This window comes from Stomoxys calcitrans, chromosome 4 (assembly GCF_963082655.1).
Source record: "Stomoxys calcitrans chromosome 4, idStoCalc2.1, whole genome shotgun sequence".
NCBI lineage: Eukaryota > Metazoa > Arthropoda > Insecta > Diptera > Muscidae > Stomoxys > Stomoxys calcitrans.
The window spans coordinates 162,238,122-162,260,616 of record NC_081555.1 but is presented as its reverse complement, the minus strand read 5'-3'; the positions used below and the strand labels follow the sequence as shown (position 1 = coordinate 162,260,616).

At 34.0% G+C, this 22,495-nt stretch overlaps 1 protein-coding gene across 4 annotated transcripts in view; it reads left to right on the top strand.

Annotated features, from left to right (window-relative positions):
• LOC106087816 (solute carrier family 41 member 2) overlaps positions 1 to 21,275 on the top strand; it is a 127,939-nt gene extending 106,664 nt beyond the window's left edge. For 2 of the 4 annotated variants that reach the window (XM_059367750.1, XM_013252988.2), the window contains exons 2-8: positions 4,356 to 6,235; positions 12,306 to 12,625; positions 16,741 to 17,212; positions 17,291 to 17,438; positions 17,905 to 18,110; positions 18,182 to 18,330; positions 20,495 to 21,275. In XM_059367750.1, the coding sequence (XP_059223733.1) occupies positions 5,698 to 6,235; positions 12,306 to 12,625; positions 16,741 to 17,212; positions 17,291 to 17,438; positions 17,905 to 18,110; positions 18,182 to 18,330; positions 20,495 to 20,698 (2,037 nt within the window). In that variant the 5' untranslated portion in view covers positions 4,356 to 5,697 and the 3' untranslated portion in view covers positions 20,699 to 21,275. The remainder of the gene's footprint in view (positions 1 to 4,355; positions 6,236 to 12,305; positions 12,626 to 16,740; positions 17,213 to 17,290; positions 17,439 to 17,904; positions 18,111 to 18,181; positions 18,331 to 20,494) is intronic. The other 2 variants (XM_013252990.2, XM_013252989.2) reach the window with 1 other exon arrangement.
• The last annotated feature ends 1,220 nt before the right edge of the window (positions 21,276 to 22,495 follow it).

Below are 22,495 nucleotides of genomic sequence, written 5' to 3'. Positions count from 1 at the left end.
TGTTCTCGTTTTGCATTCATTCTTTGTTTACGTTTTTGTATCGGGACATTTTGAAATCCTCAATGTTCATGTGGCCTTTCTACTTTTTGTTCTCATTGTAACCTTCTATCATTCAGCCATGATTCATAATCCACACACAAGTATATGCATACCAATTTATAGAAATTTTACAATTGCGCAATTTTTACCATTAAAATTTGTCTGGCCGATAAACTGTTGACGTACGTATGAAAAATTATTTCCTGGAAGCCGTAATCAACGGGGGTTTTACATGTTTCGAAAATTTATGGAAGAATACCGAAAGTGATTCCCTTGAAAACCAAAATGAAAATAAAATATTATCAATTTATGAAAATTAAGTCAAATTAGAACTTGAATGAAATTCCAGTTTAATTTTTTTATCAAGCCAATCTCCAAAAATGTTTTTTGATGTTTGCAATGAAAACACCTGGCGCTATGGCATTATTGACCAATGAACTTTTATGAGGCGGAATGTCAAGCGTTAGAATGAAATGCATAAATATGCATAGATTTTTTTGTGAACACTGACTTGTGATGTATAAGTGATATAGGAAAATTTTTTAGTTTGTTAAGCTAATAATAATTAGTCAGAGGAAATAAAGAGTCAATAATATAAAGCTTTGATTTTATTAAAAAAAAAAAAGGAAAACGGGTTCAGGAATTAGGTCGGGTTTCTCGCATAAAAGCTAATAAGCAGAAAAGGAAATAATAATATAATAATTAGTCAGAGGAAATAAATAGTCTCTTATTTAAAGCTTTGATTTTTTACAAAACAAAAGAAAACGGGGTTCAGGACATGTTAGAAAAACTCCTGCTAATAAATTTGGTTTTCCTGTAAATTTTTAAGGTAATTAAGAAGATATGGCAACATTACGCAGCAATCAGAGAGAAAGTGTGAAAGCGAAAAACATTTGGAGAGATTTGTAAATTAGAAGAAGTTTTTTACTCTCCTGCAAATTTTTACTAGCAATTGTTACTGTATAAGTACGCAAACATACCAAACATTATACAGCTATAACACAAAAACAGCTGTATTTATCTGGACGATAAGTCACTCACTGGCACCAAACTGTTGTTAAGGATAAGTCCTATAAAGTCTTATGGTGCTTGACCTTTAACAAAAACATTGAATAAAAAATTAGATGGAGAATATAAAAATAAAAAGCAATAAGCTTGTTTTCAGAAAACGAAATTCTTTTAGCCAAAAGAATATCGATACGATAAATTGTAACCGTAGAATAAGAAAACTTTCATTAATGGGTTAAATGTTTTAAGTATGCAAACAACTAATCTTAAGGTGGAAACAACCCACTAAATGAAAAAAGTTTCGGTATACCAACATCAACGGGATTCACTAATAGAAGGTTGCGTCACTTGCAGAAAACCAAAAGTGGATAGACCCCATTAACTTTAAGTATGTCAAAATGTTCCGATTGAAAGTAACACAAATAGGAGGAAAGTAAACCAAAGGAAAAATTGGCATCCTTAATCATGCAGAATTAACTAATAGATGGTTAGGTAACTAGAAGCCAAACAGGCTTAACCTTATTCAATGAATCCTGTTAATGAAAAGAACTGTCAAAAATTTAAATAATTTTATGTCGGCAGATTGCTTTCCATAAAATTATTTATTGAATACTGCAAAATAAAATATAGGAATGTATGGCCAAAATACAAAGTGGAAAGACCGCATGATCATTTGCCCGCCAAAATGATATTTTTTTGCCATTTTTCTCACTAGAAGTAGAGTACTACCTGTTCTTTTATTTTTCGCCAACGTTTCGCGAGTTTATATCGAGTTTGACAGCATTCCGCGTAAAAAGCTGAACGGAATACCCTGTTTTACATACTGTTGTGTGAACATTTTTTTACATAATTTTCAAAAGTAATTAATATTAAATTTAATGCCAATTTAAAGTCAGATTAAGCAATCGCTTGTCATTTGCTTAAATAAAATACTTTGGGCGGAAAATTTGTCAATCGTAATTTCAAACCTATTATGAAAAAAACAAACATCAGTTTAATGGTGAACTGCTTGAGTTATTTCAAACTTCTATAAAAAATCCCAGCTTACATTTCATTCGAATTATATACCGATGTAATATTCCACGACTGTTATTAAAACCAAATTTCGAAAAGGTCGTTGGGTTGAATTATAAATACATAAATATATTTTAATTTATTTCTAATTACTCTACAAAATAATATTGTTAGGTCAACAAAGCAAACAAAATAAAAAATTTGTTGCCATTTTAAACAAATAATGATGATGTGATTTCACCTTCTCCATTAAAACAAAAAGTATATTAAAATTATGAATGTAAAATTTCATTTAATTAGGACAAGTTGATCAAGATTTGAGAATGGTTTACACCGAAGCTATACCCAAATGAAGATCAAAATCAAAAATGAAAAGTATCGTAATAGCTCATCCATACTGGCATATTTTTTAGCCTTTACCTTGCTCTCTCAGAGCTCCCCGGTAGCCGAATTGGTAGCGTGCTTGGATTACCAGTGCAGGGGTCATTGGTTCGATTCCCGCCAGAAGCGTTAGGCGGTCGCTACTGTGGTATCACAATGGACTTAAAATTGTCTAAGTGAGTCTTTAAAAGGACTGCCACTTTTACCTAACCTAACCCACCTTGCTCTCCAAAATGTTTGAGTTCGCCAACAATAGCCGTTTGGGATTTCCCATTCAAACATATCGCAATGGCACGATTATGGTTGTTTACACCGACTGTTTGTTTACCTTTTCCCTTATTTATGGGTTTTTGACATTCTGAATATATATGGGTTGCCTTTCCACTTTTCATTTGGGGAAGTGATTGAAGTTTCTACCGATAGTCATTCAATGCAACTTAGGATTCATTTAATAAGGTTGTGTAATTTTTTTTTAATTTTCGGCAGTACTTGGCATTAAGGAATTCATCTTGTTCTGTTTACATCCATTCTTTATTGATGTTTCCTTCTATTTGTGTCATTTTAAATCGTCTAATTTTGATATAGTTAATGTCCATGGGCCCTAATGTCCATGTCAATGACATTTGTCTTGCCCGGAGTGGGTAGTACTAAAATCAAACAGGGCCAAGGACTCATCTTACGATGTGTAATGATTAGTTATAAACGAACTTTTCGATGAGTATACTACTGTCATTAAAATCGTTGGGGCTTTGGTTAAGATCAGGATTCACTAATAGAAGGTTAGGTCACTTGCAAAATACGCTTTCAGGATTCACTTCATAAGGTTAAGCCAAGCGATCAACCGACATACATTTTTGTTAGTTTCTGGCAGTACTTGGCATTGAGGATGTCAACATGTTCTCTTTTTACATTAATTTTTTGTTTATGTTTTACGATGACATTTTCAATCGGCAGATTTGATTCATGAGACCTATCCACTTTATGTTTTCGGAAGTGACCTAATCTTCTATTAGTGAATCCAGCTATGCGCTGTTGAAATTCTTGTTGCCTCCAGCCTGGCTCCGTTTGGTGCGAGATTGTTTGTTTGTGGGTATGATAAATACAAGTATTTTTTCATTTGAATTAAATTTGAAAAATGCCGACTGCTGGCAGACTAACCTTTACCCAATGAAAAACCTAAAATGAGTTTTTTTAGGTTTTGGAAGAGACATAAGATATAAACATACCAAAAATATTCATATTTTCGTGTAACAAATCGTCTTTTGCCGTAAACAAAATATTTTTGGATTAAAAGAAGTTTTGAATTTTAGCGTTAAAAAGTCATCCTTTGCCACGCACGCAAATTCACGACTATCGTTGAAGGGTGGAGGGAAATGTTGTATAGTTACTATAAAAAATAGTGCTTCCCCAGTGCTTCTCTTCGTCGCAACGATTTATTTTTTTACGTGTAACAATTTAAACTCTTCACAATTTATATTTTAAAGGAATCTATGTACATTTTAAAATACACAATATTGCTATCGAAATTAGCAATAAAACACTTAGAGACGCAAAATATAATCACTGTTTTACCCTAGTGAGTAGAAGAAAAGTTATAAAATATTTATTGCTGCCTTTATAACCTTTTATCTCAATAAAACATTAATTTTTTTATGACTTAGGAAGAAAGCAATACACAATTCTCATATTTTCAGCGAACTATCTATGCGTATTTAAACAATCCCCAGTAAATTGCGATAAACTCGTACATATAAATTATATGGTGGCAAAGATTTAATTGCATTATTTCAATTGGAGTTGGTTGTTTTTTTTCCACACCTTTAGTTTTGTTATTTTGTGAATGTCAAACGGTATGTTCTATAAGACTTTTCTCTCTCTTTCTTTCTCTCTTTTTCTCAACTCTATTATTATAGCCATATCAACGGTCCGGTGACTAAAGCCATTGACTGCGTTAGTCAAATGAAAGAGTAGCGAATTGAATTCTCAGACCAAAAAAAAAGAAAAATAAAAAAAATAAAACAATCCATGTACACTAGCATCACCTAAACACAAAACTACACCCACACACTCATCACCAAAACACGCCCCTTACGCCCCCCCAAACAAAATTACCGCTTGTAAGCCTTAACATGTAAAAGGTAATACAAGCACTTCTGCTACAAAAATACAAAAAAAAAAAATAATTATAAACAAATTATTAAATTTAAATAATTAGCACTTAACAATTCTAGCTTAGTAAACATAGGTATTAAAATCATTTATACTAAACACTTTAACTTAATTTTTATTTAAACATTTAAGCTAAAAACGTTTGTGATATTTCCTATTCCCTCTTAACACATACACCTAGACTTAAACACCTAAGTTCTGGTAAAATCCAACTTCGTTTTATTGAAGTCTTTTAGTTTTACTTTATTCTCTTGCCAGAGAAGAGAGAGACAGACACAAAGCCTAAGAGAGATCTCCCTCGCCTATTGTACAACATAAATGTATAAAAGAAGAGCGCAGCAGCAGCAGCAGTAGCAGCCCAAGAGATTAACCATTTAAATGAGCCATTCCAAGTTGGCATAAAATTAAAACTTAGTTTTGTTACAATTAGCTTTAAGCACACGACACGCATAAATCAATTAAACTGCAGCCAAATGTAAACGACAATCTTTTTTTTTAACTCTCTCTAACGCACTCCCTTGTGTTATATATGTAAATAGAAGAAAACGTCGCTCGCAGCAGCAAAAAGGCCACTATTTTTATGCCTTAGTTGTGTCATAGCTTTGAGTCAGTCCTTCTTAGTTTTGTTACAAATTTTGTTTTTCGGTTTGTTTTTTCTGTTTGAAGTAACCTAAAGTATTATTATAAAAACACACACACACACACAAACAACAACATTCCTATTTAGTACTATTGTTATTATTTATTTTTTCTTTTTCTTGATTATTATTAATATACAAAGTAAAAAAAAAAAACATTCTTATGAACGCAACATTAAATAACAATTAAATTCAATTGTGTTTTGTTTTGTACATTACTCAAAATTCTTAATTACTTATGAAACCAAACGAAGAAAAAGAAACATTAATCGAAACAAAAACAATGCAAATGAGTATAAATTATTTTAATTTTCTTAAATAAATCACTTTAATTACATAAACATATACACACACACACACACACGAACACTTTGTATAAAACAACCAACATTATTATAATTAATATTAATTGATAAACAAAAAAAAAATTAATAAAAAAAAACAAACTATGTCGCTCAACAACGGTAGAGAAAACGAAACGCAGCATCAATGGCAGCAGCAGCAACAGCTGGAGACTAATAACAATGAGCTTCACAAAGATACCTCCTTTATGCCAGCAGCGCCAACGGCGGCGGCGCCGACGTCGTCAACAACCACGACGTCAAACACAAATAGTCATAGTAGCCACAATGCCGGTGATAACCATAGTAACAGCCTGAGTAGGAGATCGCTTGATGTGCCTCATACATTAGATATACATGAACAGCCCTGCGATGACAATATCAGTAACAGTAGTAGTTTAAACCAACCATCACAACAACAAGAACAAACAACAGCAACAACACCCATTACAGATATAACAACAACATTAAACTCAACACCCCATGAATACACCAGCAACAATGGTGTGCAACATGGTCAATATCGTTATACTATGCCACCATTCTCAAACAACAACAACAACAAAAATCACACCAACATACCCACCATTCAACACCAACCATCGCAGGATGATAATTTTAAATTATTTACAATTTATGGAAATGGTGAGTTTAGTACACTTTTGCTCAGAATAGCGTCAATTGTTACCAATCTACTTATGAGTTTAGACTTCGAGTTTATTTTTTCTCTTTGAAATAATTACTACCTAGTTGTTTTTGTTCCTTTTGTGATTTATTTACATGTTCTACGTCTTCTTCTGCTACTAGTACTTCTTTGTTGTATATCTTTTGACACCAACATCCCTTGGAAAAAATACCCGCAATCAAAAAACCTCTCTCTCCCCCTTTTACCCGACCCTTTTGTAAGCGTGTTTTGTTTTTAGTTAGTTTCTTGTATTTTTGTGGTTTTTATTTAAAAGAAAAATGTTATTCAAAGCACAATATTATAAAAAAAAATGCAATACCCGAAGATAATTGATAATGATGAAAATGAATGTTTATGGTATGAGATCCCTCAAAAATGTAAGAACATTTCTAGCTTTTATATGATTGAAGTTGGTTTTTGATAAGTAAGTAAATAAGTAAATCAAATTGGCAACACAGCGCCTGCTTAATACATCGCCTCCTAACCGCCTAAAAGATGTAAGAGCAAAATTTTGAGATTTTAAGTTTTTAATAGGAAACGATTAGCACGGAATTCCTAACATAGATTTTCTTTTTTGAGGTTACTTTTTACTTTTAAGAGCGCACAACAAGCCAATTACTGGCTTAGGTGTATGTCTGGCTTAATATATGCACCCTCTTTTCAACCTAACCTAATAGGAAACAATAAATTACGACTGTTTCCACCTTCTGTTAAAATGTTGTGTTGATACTCCAAGCCGTTATAATTTTACAACGAAAACAATATTAATGTAAGTGACATTTTAAGTTTGTTTAGACAATTTCTGTGACAGCGAAGGGCACTTACATTTTTTCGCCAGACACAAGCCTGTCAAATAAATTAAGCAATAACTGCAAAAAATATGTAATTTATGATAATAAAACGTTTTATATTTGGAAGTAGAGTACGAATCGGATGCTTAAAAGTAGGGCTAAGTATCTGAGGGGAGCCCCACCTTCAGGCAAACCGCCAAAGGGACATATTGGCCATCGGGGTAATATTGGACTCAAATTTAAAGTGTTTGGAAGTACAATGCGAATCTAATAATCAAATTTGGGGTCACCAATAAACCCATATTGGTCATCCGGGACAATATAGGACCCAAATAAAAGGCGTTTGGAAGTACAAAGGTCATATCGAAATATGGGGAAACATAAAGAAACTCTCCAAGACAGAATTATGGGTCGATTGGAAAACATAGGATTTATATTGTATATAACGACTTTGGGAAAAGACTATGGATTTGATATATTTGGGACGAAGGCAGCAAAGCTACCCAGCTTCGGCAGCTTCAGTCCGCGCCAAATCTCCGATTATAAGCAAATAAAGCAATTAAAAACACGTTAAGTTCGGCCGGGCCGAAATCCGATAAATAAACACTATTCATAACTCAAGAATTTAATTCGAAAAATCGATATACATTTATACAGCTATATCATATTACGATCCAATCTAGACTATACCGCACAAGGGTTTTGAACTGTCACAAACCTCTTATAGTTTCAAATTTGGTTGATATCGGGTATTAAGTACAATTTGGGTCCATTCTAAAAAACGTCCGCTCAGGATCATATTCAGATAGTGTGTTGAGGACCCTAACAAAACTCTTTGTTCTAAATTTCAGCAAAATCAGATAACAAATACGCCCATAATGGGCCCAAGACCATATATTGGGAGATCGGTCTATGTGGCAGCTATATCCAAATATGGTCTCATCTGGGCCATATTCGGTCCTTATATTCAGAGGAATCGTATAATAAATGCAATTTTTATTAGCTTCAGACCCTAAATCGAGAGATTGGTCTATATGGCAGCTATATCCAAATACGGTCCTATATATATGGAATTTGGCACGAATGTGTAAATGTGTAATAACACTATATTCCAAACTACATTCAAATCGGACTTAAGTTAGGACTAGGTCATTCACGTGACAGCGTCATTCATGTGACAAGGTCATTCATGTGACAGCGATAAAATTTAAGTGCCAAATTAAGAGGCCACCGTAGCGCAGAGGTTAGCATGTACGCCTATGACGCTGAACGCGGGGGTTCGATTCCTGGCGAGACCATCAAAAAAAAATTTCAACAGCGGTTTTCTCCTCCTAATGCTGCCAACATTTGTAAGGTACTACGCCATGTAAAACTTCTCTCCAAAGAGGTGTTGCACTCCGGCACGCCGTTTGAACTCGGCTATAAAAAGGAGGCCCCTTATCATTGAGCTTAAAACTTGAATCGGACTGCACTCATTGATATGTGAAAAGTTTGCCCCTGTTCCTTATTGGAATGCTCATGAGCAAAATTTGCATTAGCAATTGCCATAAACACCGATGTCATTATCTTAATGGATAAAATTAGATATGTTATGATTTATTCAGGATTCACTGAATAAGGTTAAGCCAAGCGATCAGCCGACATCAATTCTTTTTTTAATTTTTGTTTACGTTTTCTCCTACTTAATGACACTTTCAATCGGCAGATTTGACATCCTTAACGATGTTCATGGGGCCCATCCACTTTATGTTTTCGCTAGTGACCTCACCTTCTATTAGTGAATCCTGTGATTTATTAAATAAAAACCTTCTCCTGCAAAGTTTTGATTTTGGCACTTACATCTTTTTGGCGGTTAGGGGACGATATGATACCGGGGAAAAAATAGCAAAATATGGGGAGCATTAGAGTTGACTTAAACTTTACTCTGTCATTCACAATAGATTTACATGTACATATGGCCACACTAATATGTGTATGACAATCCTTGAAGTAGGTTTTATACATAAACACGCCCAAACGTCATTAAACTCAATACATATCATTAGACTGCATAGCACAAAATTGAATTAGCACAACACAATATACCATGTCAATATTTTGATGTGATCTCATTTAAGAGATTTTTGCACACTTCAAAAATCTTTGAATTCGAACAGCTGGCTGAAATTTCGAGCAACATGCAGTTGTAATGTATAAATACATATTATGTGTATTCGCGTACTCAAAATTTTTTTTGGAAATTGGCGCAAATTGTTGCTAGAAGTCGTTCATACTTTATTTGCCGGCAGAAGAGAGCGGGAGAGTGCTTGGGAGCGAACACAATTTTGAGTGTTTGGTAATTGAGAGCTTGCAAATTTCTACCGAAGGTTTTTTCCCAGCAGAATTTTGTAGCATCAAACAGCTGTTTAATTCAAATAAAAAGCAAATGAGAGTAAATACTGTTCTTACTCTCTTGCACATGTTTACTGCAAAAATACCCGAACAGACCTATTGTAATACAACAATTGCTTTGTTTTTTTATTTAGTTCTATCCAGTGCAAGTCAAATATTCTGATTAGAATATAAGAGCAAAGTTGCACAGGCAAGTTATCGATGTCATGAAATAACAAATAATAAGAACCAATTAATTGTGATTTGCACTTTATAATACTAAAATAAAACACAGCAATTATTAGCCTTGTTTTATTTTAGCATGTGGAAATCAGAACTCGAATTTAGCAGCATTTTTGCAAAATTTGTCCGCTACAGCAAACCAATTCTTGAAAAATTTTCTTAATATTTTGCTTTTCTTTAATTATCAACACTGAAATTATATATTCCTTTGTAGAATTGTGACTTCTACTTAATTACTACTTAAGCGAACAAAAAAAAAGTTCATCTCATTACTTTAGAAACTAATGATTGTGTGTTTTAAAGATACATTGCGTGCTTTTCCCACGATTTCAAGTATAGCTGAATAACTAGTTTCAATTTATTCAGCAAAAAAACGTTATGTTATCTGAAGTACGCATGACTAATTACATACAATACTTTTTCGTGGAAAGTATTAGTCACATTTTTTGAAATAGATTAGCAAATGATTAGAAAATATATATGTTTTTAAATTTGAAGAAAAATTATACTAAGGAAAATTTTATATCAGGGCAGCTGAAATGAAGTGTTATCAATTCAAACGAACACATTTTTTATTTTTCATTAATCTCCCAAAGAGGAGAGATACGGGCTGGGCTGATTGATTCAAATGATTAAAGTTTGTGGAAGTAATCTACATTTAAGAATCCATTTACTTTTGCCGATATGACTACCTTTTGCCTTGAATATGGCTCTGAGTTGGTCAATAAACGAGTTGCCATCTGCAAGAATGTAATCTGCTGCTTTTTTTGGCCCGTTCCCCTAAAATGGCTTTCTTCAGCGCATCCATACGCATCAATATATTTTTTAATCCTTACCTTGGTTTCTGAAATGGCCCAAATAGAAAAGTCCATAGGACTGCATTTGGTAAATCGGACAACTATTGTGTGGTCAAAATGAAGTGAGAAAAATTATTTTTTTATCTATTTTTGGTTTCCTCATGCTTTATGTGACGGTGCCCTGTCTTCATGGTATGTCTATGGTCTACAACTGAAATGTTTGTGTGCCAACAACAATAAAACAAATATCATGAAGCTGCCATTTCTTGTTTGACAAATATACTTGGTAAAACTTCGTGAAGGATTCTTGACACAAAAACAACCTCCACAAATGCATATCAGTGACAACCTCTTTCTGTTGGAGATTTTTCGGAATGTTAATTTCTTTTGCAAATTTTCCCATGAACATTCATTGAGGAATAGCTGATACACTTCTTTATCATTGAGTGCTGTCCGATATAAGTTGAAGCTCAATGACAAGGATCCTGTTTTTTATGGCCGAGTCCGAATGGCTTGGCAAAGAGCGACACCACTTATTAGAGAAGTTTACACTGCGGATAACCTAAGGTAATTACCTTGCAAGTGTCGCCAGCACTAGGAGGAGATAATCACCAGGAGTTCATCGTCAAGTTCGGTAGGGTACCGCAATAAGTGTGGAGGCCAGAATCCTCCCTAGCTCAGAGAGCTCTGATGTATCTTTCACGAAGTTGCAAAACTTCATTCATGATTTGTTCCGAGCCTTTTTAAGCTCTTCATTGTACTTTTTTTCCTTAAATTAGGCATTAAGGCGTCTCAGTTCTTTGGAGCTCTGGAGGCGTTGATCTAAAGAGTCCTGTTCAACCCTTCTTTACCATACATATATGCTATATGCATTTTAAAATAAAATAGTATTAATAATGTTACACCTTAATATATAATAATAAATTTACGCGTCATATAAAGTATTTAAATAGCAATGAGTTCATATAAATTTAAATTTTAAACTCTTATATTATCATAATTTGTCATAAAATTTGCAAGTAGCTTTGTGCATAATGTATCCATGATCGCAACCCAAAAATTGTTGAGTTAGTGCTCAGCTGTTAATATGCAGAACTGGGTTGCCATGTATAAAAAAATATTTAAGTAAGGTGATAATGTTACTTTTCACCATAGGTTGCATATACGTCTTCAAGAGTATTAATTACGTATACGCTCTGGTATATAATGGAGCTACAACTAGACAAATAAAACAAAGATTTGAACAAAAAGAAAGATTTATTAGAAAAATTAATTCTCAAAATATTTAGTTTGAAGAGATATTTTATATTTTCCCATTGAATGTCTCTAAATCAGGTGTATGGGTAATTTTGAAACTGATGCCTTTATTTTCTGTTGTCTTTAATACAATAAATTGAAGTATTCACCGTTCCTATATAAATTTATATTGGGCGAGTTTTAAAAAATAAAACTGCGTGGGTCATTGTTAATACTTTTCTAAAATAGTCATTGTAAATTACCATTACATTCACCTCATTATTTTTAAATACATAAGTATTTATACTTTTAAATTTTTATTATATTTTTTATGAACAAATAACACCTTTTTAGCTTTAAAATAAATAAACTAACAGCATGCTGAAATTTAAAACCAATATAAATTCTCCATAAATATGCAAATGTTTTCAAATATATTGTATCTATAGTCGTTACACTAGAACTTCTAATGGTAACTTTAGTGTAACTTTTAAATAAAATCAGTTTATACAAAACTTTATGCCATCGCATACTAATCGAAGGTTATTTTTTATTTCTTTTTCTCTTTTAATTAACCAAAACAACCTAAACAGATACCGACAATGACAAACTGTCCGGTTTACCACATTCGACAACCGGTTCATTAAGCTCAATCATCACGACGTCCATAGCATCCTCAGAACCTGATCCTGGAGCGGGCGGCGGTGGCGGTGGAGGTGGTGGTGGCAATGGTGGAGGTGGCAGTGCCGGCAATGGACACGATGGCCAAAATAGCGCGGATGAGAAAATGGCCCTTAACAGGCCGGGCATTAAACAAGAAAAATGGACAACAATCTTATTGCAGGTTTCAATACCATTCTTTTTGGCTGGTATTGGTACAATTGGAGCTGGTATCATTTTGGGTAGAGTAGAGGTGAGTTTCAATTAAACCCTTATAACAAATAGTTTTATAGAAAATATTGAAATTTAAAAAAATTAGTCAAAAAATAATATTCGTGCTAGATATATTTACTAAGGACCTTCATAGATACAATAAATCCTAGTGTAATACAAATGCTGAATTGTGTTTGTACATCAAGTCCTGTAAATAATGTCGTAGCTCATATGATAACGGTATCATCCTATCAATTCGTACGGCTTCCTAATCAGCTGTTTGAAACATCAACAAAAACCAATACACACCTTCACAAGGCAAAGAAACACCCCCAAATGAATCTTTTGATGGAATTTTACCAAATAAAACAAAATGGTAATTAATTCGTGCGTCATTAGCACATCGCAGCTTGAATAATATATAAGTGTAGTATTTAATGTGAAGATTGGCCTACCTGTCAATTGTCTCGTTGACACGATATGGTGTTAAATGCATTACTGCAAACGTAACTTAAAGCGTTTCTTCAAAGCTTTATTTTGAAATGCAAGCGCAGAGCTTAAGGTTCCATATTTTTTCAGCCATATGATTCCCATGGCAATACAACAAATTATTCTTATCTATTTAATAATTAAATTATTAGTTTTTTTGTCGGTGAAAAATTTCAATGACACTACCAAACAACCAACCAAGCAAACATGACATGCATGCGATATTTGTTATTCGTCTAATAAGTATTTATAATGGTTGCTTAATTGAACCCCTCCCCACAGCTGACGATAGCAAATGTTTGGCTTAGAAGTTTTGAAGCCAATGTAAAGTAGACGTCATAAACATACGTCAAAAGTAGATGTAAACAAACGAACGAATAGTATAGCAACGCATATGTTTACACAAAGCCAAGAATACGCACACATACAAACATACTACATGGCTTAAGTCAAATGTTTCTATTTATAATTCGAAAATTTAATTGCCATATGTTTTAAAATTGTTTGACTTGCGTGAATCACACACACTAGTTTCTGACTTTTTATCCAGATTCTTTCCCAATAGTTTTTTTTTATTTACAAAATATCGTTCAATGTGGCATACTTATTTGTTGTTATGAATTTATACAGAATATGATAGTTGAGTAGGTGGTTCAAATGACTAGAAGCAAATTTATTAGGATCGGCTGATATAAACATATTACATACCAACCAATGGGATATACTTATATAAGCTCTTTTTTTATTTTAGTATTATACAGTGCATTGAAGCCAAAAAATTATAAAAATTACAGGTATACCAGTGTAGGTTTATGTAGAACATCTGTATTCAGGATTGCCGTCGTATGTTTTTCACAATTAATTGTGGCCACCTGCAGAAATACCTCTATTGTGAATTTCAGAATAAAATTTAAACCAATTATTTAGAAAAATTACAATTACAATTTTGCCCAAGAACATTCCATAAAAGAACAACGGGGATACCTCTGCCATACCAATGAGTGCTGTCCGATATATAAGTTTAAACTCAATGATAAGGAACCTCCTTTTTATTGCCGAGTTCAAACGGCTTGCTGCTGAGTGACACCTCTTAGTAAAGCAGTTTACACAGCCGATTATATAAGGTAAATACTTCACAAGTGTCGCCAGTACTAGGAGGACATAATCACCGCTGAACTTGTTTTCCCGTCAAGATTTGAACCAATGCGTTCAGCATCAAAAGCACACACGCTAACCTTCAAGCTACGTACGCAAATATTGATAACTTTTGTTTGGAGGCCACCGTTGCACAGAGGTTAGCATTTTCGCCTATGATGGTGAATCCTGGGTTCGAATCCTGGCGAGACCATCAGAAAAAAATTTTCAGCGGTGGTTTTCCCCTCCTAATGCTGGCAACATTTGCGAAGCACTATACCATGTAAAACTTTTTTCCAAAGAGGTGTCGCACTACGGCACCCCGTTCGGATTCGGCTATAAAATGGAGACCCCTTATCATTGAGCTTAAACTTGAATCGGACAGCACTCATTGATATGTGAGAAGTTTGCCCCTGTTTGTTTGACTTTTATGCCTGTACATGTTTTACAAATTTTTGTATAGATTTTACAATTTTCAAAACAAAAGTGAAGAATTTTACATAGCTGGCCGCATGACTTTACCTTATGAGTGTACCCTGATATAATACAGCATTTTTAATGTGTAGCCCAAGGCGAATTTAAATGCTGATCTCATTTTAGCAATAACCATAAATCATATGGTGGAATCCGAAATTTTGTCATCAAGCTGATTTACTGAACTGACATTGTTCTCAACACAACTAAAGAAATTCGCGCGCGCGTGTTTGTTCGTGTGCACGAAATTTTTGACAAAAGAGAACGTCCAAATAATAGAGTGGTCTGTGAGTGGAACCAAAGAACTGTCATCTCAATACCGCCAAATTGACAGGCTGTTTTAATTAGAGGCGGGCATTTGAGTTCTTTTTAGCGATCGCTCCTTTTAGTTCCGTTCCACAAAAGGAACTAGTTAATTTTTTATTTGCGATCCCCTTTTTTTGTTTGCTCCATACAAAACAAAAAAAGAGCTTTGACAAATGTTTTATTTGTACATATGGATAAAAACGTTTTATAAGTGATTAAATTTAAAATTCATTTTTTGTAGACTGTTTTAAACAAGTTTTAAGTCTCGATGCAGAAAAAAAAAATACGAACTGAAGCGAACCAAAACAATTTAAATTTGTTTACAATAAAAAATAATATGTGGATGCCATCAAGTTTATTAATTTGTGCCACCACATTCATTTAATGTGGTTGACACGAATAACTTATTTTTCATTACATTCACCTAAATCACAACGTACACAGTTGTTGCCTATTGAAAAAGTTGACGCTTTTATTTAGTTGTTATATGAAGCTGTAAAACTTCTCTCAAAAGAGGAGTCACTGCACTCCGTTCGGGCTCGGCTATAAAAAGGAGGCCACTTATCATTGAGCTTAAAACTTAAATTTGACTGCAGTCATTGATATGTGAGAATTTTGCCCCTGTTTCTTAGTGGGATATTCATGGGCAAAATTTGCATTTGCATATGAAGCTGGAAAATATGGCATATCAATCAGCTGGTCTACAAATCAACCAAAGCGCGAAAAAAAGCGTACATGCAATAAAAAGTTGCTATGGAACTAAAAGAAAGAAAGACATGGAACAAGTTCCAGCAGTCCCTTACTTGGATAAGTTCCAATGAACTAGTTCCATCCGGAACTACCTAACTCTACAATTTTCAGCTGTTCGCGTAAGACCATCTTTTAAATTCGCCTTGATGTAACCAAACATTTAATTTTGTTTCGAAAAATCTTACACCCAGAAAAAAGTTGATTATAAACCAAGGCGAATTTAAAAAGGATGTCTCATGTTAATAGCAGGCCAGATTTTAAGGTATTAAGATGTCAGATGTTTTGTTTGCATTCTCTTTGTTGTTATCTTTTTTTTCTCGCATATTCTCTGCTTCTGTAAGCACACTTTCTGCCCACGTACACACACACAAATTTCTTTGTTTGTGTTGATAAAATGTCGATCAGCTTGATGACAAGATGGCGACTTTACCATATGGCTTTTATGTTGTTGTACAAATGAGAAAAGGTGCTTTTTGCATACTGCATATTCTTGTCTTATGTCATTTCAATGTTTGCTATTGTTAAAGTTCCACACATAGTGTGATACAAATGAAACTAACACATGAAAATCACTTTTCAAAATAGTACTGTTATTAAGGATAAAAACAAAGAAATTAGCGGTTTTTGTTGTCAGTTGAATGAAACCAACTCAAATTAAATTGTTTTCACAACTTTATGATTTAAACAGGTGTCTCACAAATTTAACAATTTGTAGTCATAAAAAATCACCTTTTGCATTTTTAGGTTATGTCATACAAAAGTAACAAAAAATATGACGCCATCAATTCTTTATTACCTCCTTTGTCTGGTATTAAATAGATACCAAATGGTATTAAAATTTTTTGCCAATAACGCGAATACAGTAATACCGTTCGGTATTGGCAAAATACCATCCTTATTCTCTCAGTACAGATCTAAATATTCATATCCTTCTATTATTTTGTAACTTTATAAATGATATAAACATATTTCATTGTCAACATGATTTGTTTTCCTTTGCAGAAATGGCGTGTCTTTAAATCGGTTAGTGAATTGTTCATTTTGGTGCCCGCCCTACTGGGTCTTAAAGGCAATCTGGACATGTGTCTGGCATCACGTCTCTCCACACAGGTCAATTTGGGCAATATGACATCTCGCCAAGAAGTTGTACGTATGATTGTGGGCAACATAGCATTGGTGCAGGTGCAGGCCACTGTTGCATCATTTCTGGTTGCCATGTTTGCAATAGGTGTTGGCGCTGCAATGGATGGAAATTTCGAATTTGAACACGTTATGTTATTGACTGCATCGGCGATGTTTACTGCAACATCGTCCTGTTTTGTATTAGATTTCGTATTAGTGGCTGTGATATTACTATCTCAAAAGTATCGATTGAATCCTGATAATTTGGCTACACCCTTAGCTGCCTCCATAGGTGATGTTGTTTCAATTAGTTTATTATCATTTATAGCTTCGCTGCTTTTCGATCACATAAGTAAGTAAATGAGAAGACATCCGATTTGAAACTGTTATATAGATATTAATTCTTGACTTGCCATTTTTGTTTTGTTAGAAACACATTTATGGATAACATTTGTTGTGGTCGCCTGCTATCTGGTCTTACTGCCCATGTGGGTCACTGTTGTATTGAAAAATAAATATACTAGGCCCGTGCTCAAGAGCGGTTGGGTTCCTGTGCTGTCAGCTTTGTGTATAAGTGGGTAAGTAAAGAAATTACAACACAGATTATATATAGTTTGTAACGATCATAATTAAACTTCAACTAACATATATTTTATTTCCCTTGGATAATAATAATATATAAATTTTATGTATATATATTGTTTGATTTATTTTATTTCACATTTTTCATATTATCCTGAAGAAATTTCATTAATTTTTTACTTAGTGTAAACGCAACTTTAAAATAAAAATATAACACTGCCTAAAAGTGTGCTTGAATTTTAACACTTTCTGGCCAAAGTTTGAGCTTAATTTTTTTCTAAGTATCAAATCAATTTATTTGCTATACCTGAGCAAAAACACGTATATAAACACATAACCGCAAATAAGTTATTGTAGGTTTCAATTTCGATTTGAAATTTCCAACATTTGACGTTAGGTTTATATAAAATAGTTATAATTTAATAACATTATTTTTTTTGTTTTTCCTTTTCTTATTTCTAGCTTGGGTGGCCTCGTACTCGATGCTGCCGTGGAAATATTCAATGGTTTCGTTGTATTCCAACCCATTATCAATGGTATTGGTGGTAATCTGGTTTCAGTACAAGCTAGTAAAATATCAACAATGTTACATCAAAGTTCAATTATTGGTATTATACCGCCACACACAAAAATATTTGAATGGCCATGGAAGGCTCTCTTCAAAGGAGGTTAGTATATACATATAGACAAAGTTTAACATAATAAATGTTAATATGAAATTTGCGTTTTTTAATTACAGTACCATATGCTAAAACTGCTCGTCTTCTGATTTGCATGTCAATACCTGGCAATATACTCTTCATATTTGCTGCCGATTACATACATATGTCCCAGTCGACTGTAACATTTGCCTTTGTCATGTCATATCTGGTAGCAAGTTTGATACAGGTAAGATATACGATATTCTATTTAGACTCATGGAAGTTCAAAAAGTAATGCCATCATAGGTTGTTCACATATTAAAGCTAAATTTTTTATTGTTTTCGTGATTTTTAATCTTATACGGACTTCACTATAGACGTTTGCCGAAAACAAAAATCGGAAAGGTCCTACGAACATTAAGGTTGTCAAAATAAGTCGATTATAACAAGTAATGAAAAAGAAAGAAGTAAACATCCTAATTGACAAGTATTCAATGTTCAAAAATTGCATTTCGACTTTTTGTAACCTAATTTAGTGAGTTCTAAGTCGGCTGTTAACAGCTGTTCGCATAAGCCAACCTTTAAATAATTCAGCCATGGTTTCAAACCAAATGCCCATTAAATTGTCAGATTTCTGTTTGCATTCTCTTTGTTGTTATCTTCTTTCTCTCATATTCTCTGCTCATTTACGCACACGTATACACACGTTTTGTGTGTTGTCAAAACGTCGATCAGGTTGGTGACAAGATGGCGAATTGCACCATACGATTTGTGGTTGTTGATCAAATGCGACCACCTTTAATTGTTTCGCCATGCCCATTAGTATAGTTTACTAATGGGTCGATCATACAAAAAATATTTTTATACAACACAAGCTGGACCGTTTGTCGCTTGACAAACAGTTTAACAATATAAGTACCTTTCTCTGAATCCCCTATGATCTTTATTGGTCTACAAATTTAAGTTTGCATGTAAGGTGTACTCCATTCTTAAAATACTTTGTTTCAGCCCGATATTCTCATGTCTGATTTAAGGGTGTTTTCGGGGTGAGGTGGTCCCTCCGATAGTTGGCCCTGCTCTTCTCTCAAATACCATTTATTTAAACCCCATATTGCCATTGGTTTTGAGGGAGTTTACAGGATGAGACGTCCTCCAAACACATGACCCCAAAATTGGTTATCAAATTCATTTTCTAATCTCAAATTACTTTCATTTGATCCACATATTGACATGGTCGAAAAACGTTCACCCTTTGGTGGCGTTATGGGAAAAGGGTGATGCCCTGAATGCATGGTCTTACATTTGGATATCAAATTCGTATTCTATTCCCTGTTTGTGGGGTATTTTGGGATAGGGGGAGACCCCCAGAAAATTGGTCCCGAAAGTGGGTATCAATTCTGCTCTACCCCCAATTCCTTTCATTTAAGCCCTACATTGACATGGTCGGTAAATATGCCCAATTTAGGGTTGTTTTGGGGGTGGAGTGGTCCCCCAAACACTAAGCAAAATGCTCTATTCTCATATATTTGAACCCCATATTGCCATTGGCCTCAAAATTGGATATCAAATTCGTTTTCTAATCTCAAATACCATTCACTTAAACCCCTTATTGAAATAGCCAGCAAATATACCCGGCTAGGGGTATGGGCCCTACAAACTATGAATATCGAGCTCCACTGTCTTAAAGACCCAAATTGTCTTGGTGAGCGAATATGTCCTACTAAGGGGTTGTTATGGTGATGGTACGCCCCTTGACAGTTGGTCCCGAATGTTGATGTCAGATTCATGGTGTACTCCCAAAAGCCCTTCATTTGAGCTCCATTTTTCCATAGTCGGCAAACATAACCGGTTTGAAGGGTGTTTTTGGGGATGGGGGGGTCACTCAGTGACTTGGCTTTGCAAATATATATCAGATTCGTGTTCTACTCTAAAATACCTTTTATTTGAGCCTCATATTGCAATGGTCAGCAAACACTTCCTATTTAGGTGGTGTTATGGGGGTGGAGTGGCCCCATAGACACTTTTCTCAAACATTGATATCACATTCGTGCATTACTTCCAAAGAACTTTCATTTGAGCCCCATATTGCTATGGTCGCAAATTTGTTATCTTTGGGGGACGATCTCGGGGATGGGCGGACCCCTAAACACTTGGTCGCACATCTGGATATCAGATTCGTATTCTACACTTAAATAACTTTTATTTAAGCCCCATATTGCCATGGCCAGTAAAAAAGTCCTGCTTAAGGGGTTTTTTGGTATGCACCATCAGTGAAAATTTCAAGAAAATCGGTTCAGGCGTTTCAGAGTCTATAAGAATACACAAACAAACAAATACAAATTCATTTTTATTTCTCTTAATGTTTAATATAATTTAATATTAAAATTTATTAAATCTCTCTTTTTTTCTAGGTAATGCTGCTACTCTACATTGCCCATATTATTGTGCATGCCATGTGGAAGTGGAAAATCGATCCAGACAATTCATCCATTCCATATCTCACAGCATTGGGCGATTTGCTTGGCTCAAGTTTGTTAGCTTTAGCATTTATCTTTTTGCTATCGATTAACAAAGAATATGGAGCAGGCTATGATGCACTAGATGCCTCCAATTAGTTAAATGTTTACAACATTAGTCACGTTCATTGGGCGGTGTGGCCCAATGTTCCTATAACCACCACCACCCGCCTCCCTTCACTGATAATTCTTTCGCAGAGTTGTAGCCATAGTGATGCATTATATATAGCGTTCGATATTCAAAGATGATGAACATAACCTCGTAGTTATGGTGACGATTACAATACAACAAAAGAAAATTATTATTATAATGATGTAGAAGAAAACGAAGATGATTAAGAAGAAGACCAGTGCTTAGACTAGTTCATTCTCCAAAGTACCTTAATGGAAGTAAATTAAAAGAAATTTAGATTATGTGTGTATTTTAATTTATTTTAAATGAAATTAAGTAATTATGTATGTATGTATTAAAGAAACAAAACAAAACAAAAACAAAAGTCAAATATAAAAAGTGTCCACATCCTTCCCAACCATTTTGTCCCATCCAATCCTTATATCCTTCCCACTCATTTCTCCCTATATAAATAACTATATGTTTATTTAAATTAGGAAATTTAATTTGATAAAAACCAAAAAATAAATTGAAAATAAAAACAAACATTTGTTCAAAATCGTTTATGATGTCCTGATAAATTGGAAAGAACAATCCGGTAAGTACTAAAAATGGATCAAAATATTTGCTTTGCATTTTTAATGCGCTCTCATAGTATGTAATTCCATCTTAAAGGTAGAGTTACTTACCTCGCGCAGCACTTATGTATACTTATGCGTGCGTATCAGAGAGGATTAAAATAGGTTGGTTTGTAATATGTGAGTTACACAACAAATACACGCACGCATTTGACGGAATAGTTAACCAACTCTCAACTTTAAACGCGTTTCAGGGCGCAAAACACATGATTTGAATAAGTTTATTGTACAAAAATTGTTTTGCAGTCCGTTAAATAAAGAAACTATTTTATTAAAATCATATTAAACCCTTGAAATTAACTTTGACATAAATAAGCTGATTTTTAGTTTACTCAAATACGCATACGTGCTGGCGTGGTATGTAACTCCAGCTTAATAATAGGTTGCGTCATAGCCGAAAACAAAAAGTGGAAAGGCTCCATGAAATTTCAGGATGTCAAAATGCATATGCAAATTTGGCCATGAATATTTTTTGAGGAACAGAGGCAAGCTTCCCACATATCAATGAGTGATGTCAGATTCATGCTCATGCTCAATGATAAGAGAACTCCTTTTTATAACCAAATCCAAACGGCATGACGCTGTGCAACACATCTTAAGTCTAGTACCGAGATGGATTACTAAAGGTAGTCTCACGCGAACAGCTGACAACAGCTGGCCAGTTTAACGGTATTAAGATGTCAATTCTGTGTTTACATTCACTGAAAATTTTTTGAGTAGTATTTATTGTAATTCCCGATTTATTTTTAAGAGAACTTTTATGAATTGTAAATTTTGTAGTGTTTTAGTCATATATGGTCTAACGGCATGACTAATAAATGAGCAAATTAAATGAAAAAAAATTAAAAATCACTCCATTTTTGGCACGCTCTCTATGTTTCTCTTTCTCTCATTACACACACGAGCGCAAGTTTCTTTGTTTGTGTTGAGAAAAATATCATTTTTGAAATGAAGTCTTGACGAGATGGCTGCTTGAACCATATGATTTGTGGTTGTTGTACAAATGACTTTTCGCCTGAAAAACTGTCAAGACGCATTAAAAAAAAAGGACGAAGAAAATGCGAACACATTCCGTAGAAGTGGTACTGAGTTCTATGAAAATAATAGTAGCGACATATTGCTGCGCCATTATCATTTCCCTTCGCA